General features: G+C 49.7%; 1 protein-coding gene across 1 annotated transcript; it reads left to right on the forward strand.

The window, feature by feature from the left end:
- The first annotated feature begins 6 nt into the window (after positions 1-6).
- On the forward strand, positions 7-10,656 carry LOC147080161 (solute carrier family 12 member 6-like). The gene is made up of 4 exons (XM_085981240.1): positions 7-41; positions 5,134-5,253; positions 5,950-6,054; positions 10,361-10,656. The coding sequence occupies exons 2-4, from the start codon at positions 5,153-5,155 to the stop codon at positions 10,653-10,655; spliced, it is 501 nt and encodes a 166-aa protein (XP_085837366.1). The 5' UTR covers positions 7-41; positions 5,134-5,152; the 3' UTR covers position 10,656.
- Positions 10,657-11,228: the final 572 nt, after the last annotated feature.

Raw genomic sequence — 11,228 nt, forward strand, 5'->3', positions numbered from 1 at the left:
CGGACCCCGAACTGGAGGCCCCGATTTCGATACTACCACTGGTGAGGGGGGCCGAGGGTTGGGGGGGTGGGGGTTGGTTACTGACCCTGTGTGTGTCTCGGGGGTCGCTCACTGACCGGTGTGTGGGGGTCGGGGGTCACTCACTGACCCGGTGTGTGGGGGTCAGGGGTCACTCACTGACCTGGTGTGTGGGGGTCGGGGGTTGCTCACTGACCTGGTGTCATAGAGAGTCATAGAGTTATACAGCACGGATAGAGGCCCTTCGGCCCATCGTGTCCGCGCCGGCCATCAAGCCCTGTCTGATCTAATCCCATATTCCAGCATTTGGTCCGTAGCCTTGTACGCTATGGCGTTTCAAGTGCTCATCCAAATGCTTCTTAAATGTTGTGAGGGTTCCTGCCTCTACCACCCTTTCAGGCAGTGAGTTCCAGACTCCAACCACCCTCTGGGTGAAAAAGTTCTTCCTCAAATCCCCTCTAAACCTCCCGCCCTTTACCTTGAATCTATGCCCCCTAGTTATTGACCCTTCTACTAAGGGGAAAAAGCTCCTCAGCATCCATCCTATCTATGCCCCTCATAATTTTGTACACCTCAATCATGTCCCCCCTCAGCCTCCTCTGCTCCAAGGAAAACAAACCCAATCTGCCCAGTCTCTCTTCATAGCTGAAGCGCTCCAGCCCCGGTAACATCCTGGTGAACCTCCTCTGCACCCTCTCTAACGCGATCACATCCTTCCTATAGTGTGGCGACCAGAACTGCACACAGTATTCCAGCTGTGGCCTAACCAGTGTTTTATACAGCTCCATCATAACCTCCCTGCTCTTATATTCAATGCCTCGGCTAATGAAGGCAAGTATCCCATATGCCTTTTTTACCACCTTATCCACCTGTTCCGCCGCCTTCAGGGATCTGTGTACTTGCACACCCAGATCCCTCTGACCCTCCGTCTTGCCTAGGGTCTTACCATTCATTGTGTATTCCCTTGCCTTGTTAGTCCCCCCAAAGTGCATCACCTCGCACTTTTCCGGGTTAAATTCCATTTGCCACTGTTCCACCCATCTGACCAACCCATCTATATCGTCCTGCAGACTGAGGCTACCCTCCTCGCTATTTACCACCCTACCAATTTTTGTATCATCCGCGAACTTACTGATCATACCTTTTACATTCATATCCAAGTCATTAATGTAGACCACAAACAGCAAGGGACCCAGCACCGATCCCTGTGGTACCCCACTGGCCACAGGCTCCCAGTCACAAAAACAACCTTCGACCATCACCCTCTGCCTTCTGTCACTAAGCCAGTTTTGTATCCAATGTGCCAAGGCACCCTGGATTCCATGGGCTCTTACCTTCTTGACCAGTCTCCTGTGCGGGACTTTATCGAAGGCCTTACTGAAATCCATATATACCACATCCACTGCGTTACCCTCATCCACACACCTAGTCACCCCCTCAAAAAATTCAATCAAATTAGTCAGACATGATCTTCCCTTGACAAAGCCATGTTGACTATCCCTGATTAATCCTTGCCTCTCCAAGTGGAGACAAATTTTGTCCCTCAGAATTTTTTCCAATAATTTTCCTACCACTGATGCTAGGCTCACTGGCCTGTAGTTCCCCGGTTTTTCCCTACTTCCCTTCTTGAATAATGGTACTACATTAGCGGTTCTCCAGTCCTCTGGCACATCCCCTGTGGCCAGAGAGGTCTTGAATATATGTGTTAGAGCCCCCGCAATCTCTTCCTTTGCCTCACACAGCAGCCTGGGATACATTTCGTCCGGGCCTGGGGATTTATCCATTTTTAGGCCAGCTAAAACCGCCAATACCTCCTCCCTCTCGATGTTAATATGTTCGAGCATATCACAGTCCCCCCGCCCTATTTCTATGTCTACATCGTCCTTCTCCATAGTGAAAACAGATGCAAAAAATTCATTTAGAACCCCTCCTACATCTTCCGGCTCCACACACAGATTGCCACTTTTGTCCCTAATGGGCCCTATTTTTTCCCTAGTTATCCTCTTACCCTTCATATACTTATAAACCATCTTAGGATTTTCCTTTATTTTGCTCGCCAGTGTTATTTCATGGCCCCTCCTTGATCTCCTAATTTCTTTTTTAAGTATCCCCCTGCACTTTTTGTACTCCTCTAGGGCTTCCTCCGTCTTTAGCCTTTTGTATCTGCCAAAAGCCCTCCTTTTTTTCCTAATCCATTCTCGTATATCCCCTGACATCCAAGGTTCCCTGTGGTTTTTGGAACCACCCTTGACCTTTACGGGAACATGTTGCCATTGTATGATCCCAATCTCCCTTCTGAAAGCCTCCCATTGCTCTGTTGCGGATTTTCCTACAAGTAGCTGATCCCAGTCCATTTTGGCCAGATCCTGCCTTATCCTATTAAAATCGGCCTTCCCCCAATTTAGAACCTTTATTTCCGGCCCATCCCTGTCCTTTTCCATGACCACCTTAAATCTTACCATATTATGGTCACTGTCACCAAAGTGCTCACCTACTAGCACTTTTTCCACTTGGCCGGCCACATTCCCTAGAATTAGGTCCAGTACCGCCCCCTCTCTTGTAGGACTTTCTATATGCTGGCTCAAAAAGCTCTCCTGGATGCACTTTAAGAATTCTACACCCTCTGAGCCTTTCACACTCTGACTATCCCAGTTAATATTGGGGAAGTTGAAATCCCCCATTATTATTACCCTATTATTTGCACATTTCTCTGAGATTTGCCTACATATCTGTTCCTCTATCTCCCTCTGACTGTTTGGAGGCCTATAGTACACTCCCAGCAAAGTGCTTGCCCCCTTTTTGTTTTTAAGCTCCACCCATATGGCCTCATTAGAGGAACCTGCTAATATATCATCCCTCCTTACTGCAGTAATTGACTCCTTAATTAATATTGCGACACCCCCTCTTATACCTCCCTCTGTCTCGCCTGAAGATTCTGTACCCCGGAATATTGAGCTGCCAGTCTTGCCCCTCCCTCAACCATGTCTCCATGATAGCAACAATATCATACTCCCATGTGTTTATCAACACCTTCAGTTCATCCACCTTATTTGCAAGACTCCTTGCATTAAAATAGATGCCATCCAGCCTTGCCCTTATATATTTGCCCTGTCTACCAAGCTGACTTGTTTTTTTCTCTATAATTGGCAGCACATCACCCCCTATTTCAGCTCCCCTCTGTATCCCATCCCCCTGCCAAGTTAGTTTAAACCCCCCCCCCCCCCAACAGTGCTAGCAAACCTCCCCGCAAGGATATTTGTCCCGCTCTGGTTCAGGTGCAACCCGTCCGACTTGTACAAGTCCCACCTTCCCCAGAAGCAGGCCCAGTGATCCAGGAAAGTAAAACCCTCCCCCCTACACCAACTCTTTAGCCACGCATTCATCTGCTCTATCCTCCCATTCCTATACTCACTAGCACGTGGCACTGGGAGTAATCCAGAGATTACAACCTTTGAGGTCCTGCTCTTTAATCTGTTACCTAGCTCCCTAAATTCTTGATGCAGGACCTCATCCCCCTTCCTACCGATGTCGTTGGTCCCAATGTGGACCACGACCTCTGCCTGCTCACCCTCCCCCTTAAGAATGCCCTGTAGCCGCTCAGTGACATCCCTGACCCTGGCCCCAGGGAGGCAACAAACCATCCTGGAGTCACGTTTGCGGCCACAGAAACGCCTATCTGTTCCCCTTACGATAGAATCCCCTACCACTATTGCTCTCCCACTCTTTTTCCTCCCTTTCTGAGCAGCAGAAGCGTCCCTGGTGCCAGGAAGCTGGCTGCTGCTGCCTTCCCCTGGTGAGTCATCCCCCTCAACAGTATCCAACTTGGTATACCTGTTTGAAAGGGGGATGTCCGCAGGGGGTCCCTGCACTACCTGCCTGCCTTTGTTGCTCCGCCTGATGGTCACCCCCTGTGCTGCCCTACCCTGAGGCGTGAACAACTCGCTAAACGTGCTCTCCACGAGCCTCTCAGCATCGCGCATGCTCCAAAATTCATCCACCCGCAGCTCGAGCGCCGCAATGCGGTCTACAAGTAGCTGCAGCTGGATGCATTTCCCGCACACATGGTCGTCGGGGACACTGGCAGCGTCCCTGACTTCCCACATGGAGCAAGAGGAGCAGAACACGGGTCTGAGCTCTCCTGCCATGACTTACTCCTTTAATTAATCTAAAAAATTATTCAATACCCCAGTTACAGGTATACTCTAGGGCGCTTTATTTACCAACTGTCCCCACTACACCACAGAAATTTAACACCACAGAATTCAAGCTTGTATTGAAAAGAGAGAAATACTCACCAACCAATCACTTACCTGCTCCCTGGTGACGTCACACTTGGATTACTTTTTACCTCTCTCCTGGAACCTGGATTGGTCGGTGCCTCTGACTGCTCCCTCTTATACTCAGCCGCCTCGGGCTGCTCCCGCGCAGGTCCGCTGCTTCTCCGGTCTCGGGGCTGTGGGCCTCGGTGCCTCTGACTGCTCCCTCTCAAGCCTTTAAGCTCTCCCTCCTCGGGCTGCTCCCGCGCAGGTCCGCTGCTTCTCCGGTCTCGGGGCTGTGGGCCTCGGTGCCTCTGACTGCTCCCTCTCAAGCCTTTAAGCTCTCCCGCCTCGGGCTGCTCCCGCGCAGGTCCGCTGCTTCTCCGCTCTCAGGGCTGTGGGCCTCGGTGCCTCTGACTGCTCCCTCTCAAGCCTTTAAGCTCTCCCGCCTCGGGCTGCTCCCGCGCAGGTCCGCTGCTTCTCCGCTCTCAGGGCTGTGGGCCTCGGTGCCTCTGACTGCTCCCTCTCAAGCCTTTAAGCTCTCCCGCCTCGGGCTGCTCCCGCGCAGGTCCGCTGCTTCTCCGCTCTCAGGGCTGTGGGCCTCGGTGCCTCTGACTGCTCCCTCTCAAGCCTTTAAGCTCTCCCGCCTCGGGCTGCTCCCGCGCAGGTCCGCTGCTTCTCCGGTCTCGGGGCCGGGGGTCGCTCACTGACCTGGTGATTGGGGGTCGGGGGTCGCTCACTGACCCGGTGTGTGAGGATCGGGGTTCACTCACTGACCTGGTGTGTGGGGTCAGGGGTCAATCACTGACCCGGTGTGTGGGGTCAGGGGTCACTCACTGACCTGATGTGTTGTTTCTAGGACGCTCTCATTCCTGGGAATGAGTCTTTGCCTGGCGCTGATGTTCATCTCTTCCTGGTATTATGCCATCATTGCCATGGTGATCGCTGGGATGATCTACAAGTACATCGAGTACCAAGGGTGAGTGGGGCGGGGGGGCGGGGTAGACTCGGCCAGTGCCTGGGGGCAGCCTGGGGTCGGGGCCGTGCGTGGTGTCAGTCTGGTGTCGGGGCAGTGCCTGGGTCGGAGTGGGATCAGGAGGCAGTACCTGGAGTCGGAGTGGGGTCAGGGCGGCAGTGCCTGGGTTCGGGCTGGGGTCAGGGGGCAGTGCCTGGGGTCGGGGGCAGTGCCTGGGGTCAGGGGGCAGTGCCTGGGGTCGGTATGATGTCAGAGGTTGGTGCCAGGAGTCGGGGTGGGGTCAGGGTAGGGTTAGCGTGATGTTGGAGGGCAGTGTCCAGGCTCAGCGTGGGGTCAGGGGACAGGGCCTGGGGTCGGGGTGGGGCGAGGGGGGCAGTGCCTCGGGTCGGGGTAGGGTCCGCATCATGTCGGGGTCAGTATCGGGGACAGGGCCTGGGGTCGGAGACAGGCCTGGGGTCGGGGTGGGGCTAGGGGGGCAGTGTCGGAGGTCGGGCTGGGGTCAGTGTGGTGTCAGGGGACAGTGCCTGGGCTCGGACGGGTGGGGTTGGGTTGGAGTCAGTGCCTGGGTTCGCGAGATGGAGTCGAAACGTCGGGGGTGGGGGTGCGGCCGGGGTCAGTGTGGAGGCTGGGCCTGGCATTGGGGGGGTGCGGTTGTGAGGCGTGTGGCTGTGGGCTCTGTAACCGTGTCTGGCTTCTCAGGGCCGAGAAGGAGTGGGGAGACGGGATCCGCGGTCTGTCGCTCAGTGCCGCTCGATTCGCTTTGCTGCGATTGGAAGAAGGCCCGCCTCACACCAAGAACTGGAGGTAAGGAGAGAGGGTCAACAGGGGTAGAAAGAGACCGAGAGAGAGAGAGGCACACAGACAGACAACATCGGGCCTCTCTGTCTGTCTGTTTCTCCCGCTCTGGGGATCTGGGGCAGAGAATTCCAGAGATTCACATCCCTCTTGAGTGAAGAAATTCCTCCTCATCTCAGTCTTAAATGGCCGACCCCTTACCCTGAGACTGTGCCCCCTGGTTCTAGACACTCCAGCCAGGGGGAAAACAACCTCTCAGCGTCTACCCTGTCAATCCCCCTCAGAATCTTGTATGTTTTAATGAGATCACCTCTCATTCTTCTAAACTCCAGAAAGTATCGGCCCATTCTACACAATCTCTCCTCATAGGACAGCCCTCTCCTCCCAGGAATCAATCTAGTGAACCTTCGTTGCACCGCCTCCAAGGCAAGTATATCTTTCCTCAGATAAGGAGACCAGAACTGTGCCCAGTACTCCAGGTGTGGTCTCACCAAGGCCCTGTACAATTGTAGCAAGACTTCCTTACTCTTATACTCCAACCCTCTTGCAATAAAGGCCAACATGCCATTTGCCTTCTTTATTACTTGCTGTACCTGCATGCTCGCTTTCTGTGTTTCTTGCACGAGGACACCCAAATCTCTCTGACCACCAACATTTGAAAGTTTCTCACCATTTTCCTTTTCTTCCTGCCAAAGTGTATAACCTCACATTTCCCCATATTACACTCCATCTGCCACCATGTTGCCCACTCACTTAACCTGTCTATATCCCTTTGCAGCCTCTTTGTGTTCTCCTCACAGCTTACTGCCCCACGTAGCTTTGTATCATCAGCAAACTTGGATACATAACACTCGGTCATTAATATAGATTGTAAATAGCTGAGGCCCATTCACTGATCCTGGCGGCAAACCACTAGTTACAGTCTGCCAACCATATCTCTGTCTCTGTCTCTCTCTCTCTCTGTCTCTCTCTCTCTCTCTCTCTGTCTCTGTCTCTCTCTCTGTCTCTATCTCTCTCTGTCTCTCTCTCTCTGTCTCTCTCTCTCTCTGTCTCTATCTGTCTCTCTCTCTCTCTCTGTCTCTATCTCTCTCTGTCTCTCTCTCTCTGTCTCTCTCTCTCTCTCTCTCTGTCTCTCTCTCTCTCTGTCTCTATCTCTCTCTCTGTCTCTATCTCTCTCTCTGTCTCTATCTCTCTCTGTCTCTCTCTCTGTCTCTGTCTCTGTCTCTCTCTCTCTCTGTCTCTCTCTCTCTGTCTCTCTCTCTGTCTCTGTCTCTCTCTCTGTCTCTCTCTCTCTCTGTCTCTATCTCTCTCTGTCTCTCTCTCTCTGTCTCTCTCTCTCTCTGTCTCTCTCTGTCTCTGTCTCTCTCTCTCTCTGTCTCTATCTCTCTCTGTCTCTATCTCTCTCTGTCTCTCTCTCAATTCAATTCAATTCAATTCAAATTGCTTTATTGGGATGACAAGGTACATCTTATGTTGCCAAAGCACAGAAAAACATGTATGATTGAACACGTAAACGCAGATCTAGACATACAGTGTATAGACAGATATATCCCTGTATACATAAATATACACACATATGATATGCATATAATCTTTTCTTAGATTTAATGGTTGTCCCTCTGCTTGTGGCAAGCTGTAACATAGTTTGCCGCTGAGGTTACACAATTTCTCTGTTCCCCTAGTAGGTATGGGACTTTTTGGTGGTCATTCAAATTTTTGAATTCAGGGCATATTTTTATGAATTTTGGGTAGAAATTCCCCCTTATGTCCTGATAGTTTCCACAAGTTGTGAGGAAGTGCATCTCTGTCTCCACCACTCCCTGACTGCAGTGAGAGCATATCCTGTCCTCTCTTGGCAGCCAGGTCTGCCTGTGTCTGCCTTTTTCGATGGCCAGGCTATGCTCACTAAGTCTGTACATTGTCAAGGTTTTTCTCAGTTTGCTATCTTTTACCATGGTCAGGTATTCAGCCATGGTGTATTGTCTGTTTAGGGCCAGATAGCAATCGAGCTTGTTTTGGGTTTTTGTCGTTTCTGTCCAATAGGTCAAATATTTTTCCTTTTGTTTATTGACAATTGTGTTGGGTCGAATTCTCTGTGCTAGGATGTCACTGTCCTGGGGCTGATTATTATTAGTAGTGTTAGCAATTACTTCACTGAGTCCCAGGACCAGTTGACTGAGGGGACTCTTCTCTATGATCATCTCTTGGCATTTCAGGGCTTTGTAATGATAGCAGTGGGGGTTGCTCATTTTTAGGTGTTTCCAAAATTTGATGGCTCTTTTTTTGGATATTAATTAGTAGTGGATATTGGCCTAGTTCTGCCCTGCATGCATTGTTTGCGGTTTTCCTCTGAGTCCGGAGGATACTTTTACAGAATTCTGCATGTAGGATCTCAATTGGGTGTTTGTCCCATTTTGCAAATTCTTGTTGTGTTAGCGGACCCCACACCTCACTGCCATAGAGTGCAATTGGTTCAATTACTGATTTAAAAATTTTGAGCCAAATGCCAATTGGAATTTCTATTTGGATTGACTTTTTAATGGCATAGAAAGCCCTTTTTGCTTTCTCTTTCAGTTCATTCACAGCCAAATGAAAATTTCCCGTAGAACTGATTTTTAAGCCTAAGTATGTGTAATTTGTAGTTTGTTCAATTTTAGTTGCTCCTAGTGTGAAGTTTATTCTGGGTCCCTGATGTCTGGATCTTTGCTGGAACACAAGGACTTTGGTTTTTTGGGGATTTATTGTCAGGGCCCAGGTCTGACAGAACGACTCCAGCAGATCCAGGTTCTGCTGTAGACCCTCCTCAGTTGGTGAGAGCAGAACCAGGTCATCTGCATAGAGGAGGAATTTAACCTTGGATTCATATAGGGCGAGGCCAGGTATTGTAGATTGTTCAAGTAGTTTTGCCAATTCATTTATGTAAATATTAAAGAGTGTCAGTGAGATAGGCGAGCCCTGCACCATGCCACGCCCCTGTGAGAAATATTTTGTTTGTTTGTCTCCAATTTTAACTGCACATTTATTGTTTGTATACATTGATTTAATTACATCATATGTTTTTCCCCCTACACCACTTTCAATACGTTTTAAGAATAGACCGTCGTGCCAAATAGAATCAAAAGCCTTCTGGAAATCTATAAAGCAGGCAAAAATTTTGCTTTTGTTTTGGTGAACATGTTTGTCGATTAGGGTGTGTAGGGTGAAAATATGGTCCGATGTTCTATAATTTGGTAAGAATCCTATTTGGCTTTGACTCAAGACATTGTGCTCCTCAAGGAAGTTTATAAGTCTTTTGTTTATGATACTACAGAATACCTTCCCCAGGTTACTGTTCACACAGATGCCTCGATAGTTATTTGGGTCAACTTTGTCTCCACTTTTGTATATGGGCGTTATGAGTCCTTTGTTCCAGATATCAGGGAAGTAACCGACACTCAGAACCAAGTTGAAGAGTTTTAGGATAGCCAATTTCATTTTATCGTCAGTGTGTTTAATCATCTCGTTTAGGATGCCATCTGCACCACAAGCTTTTCTTGGTCGCAGGTCCTTGAATTTTTCAAATAGCTCTTTTTCAGTTATTGGGGAGTCTAACGGGTTTTGGTAATCTTTTATGGCCAATTCGAGCTTTTCCAATTCTTTGCATATTAGATCTTGCTCTGGGCTTAGTGTGTTTTTCTGGTATAATTTTTCAAAATGGTTTTCCCATGTGTCTCCATTTTGAATGGGCAATTCGTCGTGTTGTTTTTTGTGTAATGTATTCCAGTTGTCCCAGAAACAATTAGAATCAATAGATTCCTCAATGGAGCTGAGTTTATTCTTAATATACTGTTCTTTCTTGGTTCTGAGTGTGTTTTTGTATTGTGTTAGTGCTTGACAATAAGTAAGGCGTAATTCATCGTTTTCTGGTTGTCTGTCTTTTTGGTTTGATATTTTTCTGAGTTTTTTCCTCATGTTATGACAGTCTGAATCAAACCATCTCTCTCGGTCTCTCTCTCTCTTGGTCTCTCTCTGTTTCTGACTCTCTCTCTGTGACTGACTCTGTCTCTCTCTCTCTCTGTCTCTCTCTCTCTCTCTCTCTCTCTCTCTGTGTCTCTCTCTCTGTGTCTCTCTCTCTGTGTCTCTCTCTCTGTGTCTCTCTGTCTCTCTCTCTCTCTGTCTCTCTCTCTCTGTCTCTCTCTCTCTGTCTCTCTCTCTCTCTGTCTCTCTCTCTCTGTCTCTCTCTCTCTCTCTGTCTGTCTGTCTCGCTCGCTGCCTCTTGCTCGCTCTCTGTCTGTCTCTGTCTGTGTCTCACTGACGTTCTCCATTTTCCCGCCAGGCCCCAGCTCCTGGTCCTGATAAAGTTGGACGAAGATCTTCATGTCAAGTACCCGCGGCTCTTGACGTTTGCGTCGCAGCTGAAAGCGGGCAAGGGTCTGACGATCGTGGGCTCGGTGCTCACCGGGAACTTTCTGGAACATTACGGGGAGGCGCTGGCTGCTGAGCAGGTACAGGCTCCGCTCAATCCGCCCAATGCTGCGGGTAGAAGCCCCCCACACACAGCAGGAAAGACCTTTAACGTCATAAAACGTCCCATGGCGCTTCACAGGATCGGAAATCAGACGCAAATTTGACACCGAGCCACATAAGATATTAGGACAGGTAGCAATCGTGGTAATGTCACTGGGCTAGTAATCCAGAGGCCTGGACTAATTATCCAGAGACGTGAGTTCAGATCCCACCACGGAAGCTGTGGAATTTAAATTCAGTTAATTAAATAAATCTGGAATACAAATCTAGCTAGTGACCATGAAACTACTGGCTCACTAATGTCAGGGAATAAGGGAAGGAAATCTACCGCTCTTACCCGGTCTGGCCGATATGTGTCTCCAGACCCACAGCAATGTGGTTGACTCTTTGACCAAGCTTATGGTCACCTTTTTTTAAAGAGATAGGTTTCAAGGAGCGTCTTAAAGGAGGAGAGAGAGAGGCGGAGAGGTTTAGGGAGGGAATTCCAGAGCTTAGGGCCTCAGCAGTTGAAGGCACAGCCGCCAATGGTGGAGCGATGGAAATCGGGCGGGGGGGGTGGGGGGGATGCGCAAGAGGGCAGAATTGGAGGAGCGCAGAGATCTCGGAGGGTTGTCGGGCTGGAGGAGGTTACAGAGATAGGGAGGGTGCGACGCCATGGAGGGATTGGAAAACAAGGA

The sequence above is a fragment of the Somniosus microcephalus genome, unplaced genomic scaffold (genome assembly GCF_052327205.1).
Source record: "Somniosus microcephalus isolate GS21.2 unplaced genomic scaffold, FLI_Smic_1.0 scaffold1950, whole genome shotgun sequence".
Lineage (NCBI taxonomy): Eukaryota > Metazoa > Chordata > Chondrichthyes > Squaliformes > Somniosidae > Somniosus > Somniosus microcephalus.

Bases quoted from the DNA above. Each gene is read 5' to 3' on its own strand.
- LOC147080161 (XM_085981240.1), top strand. From the start codon at position 5,153: ATGAGTCTTTGCCTGGCGCTGATGTTCATCTCTTCCTGGTATTATGCC. The intron at 5,254-5,949 runs GTGAGTGGGGCG...CTGGCTTCTCAG, and splicing joins AAGTACATCGAGTACCAAGG to GGCCGAGAAGGAGTGGGGAG. The intron at 6,055-10,360 runs GTAAGGAGAGAG...TTTTCCCGCCAG, and splicing joins CCTCACACCAAGAACTGGAG to GCCCCAGCTCCTGGTCCTGA.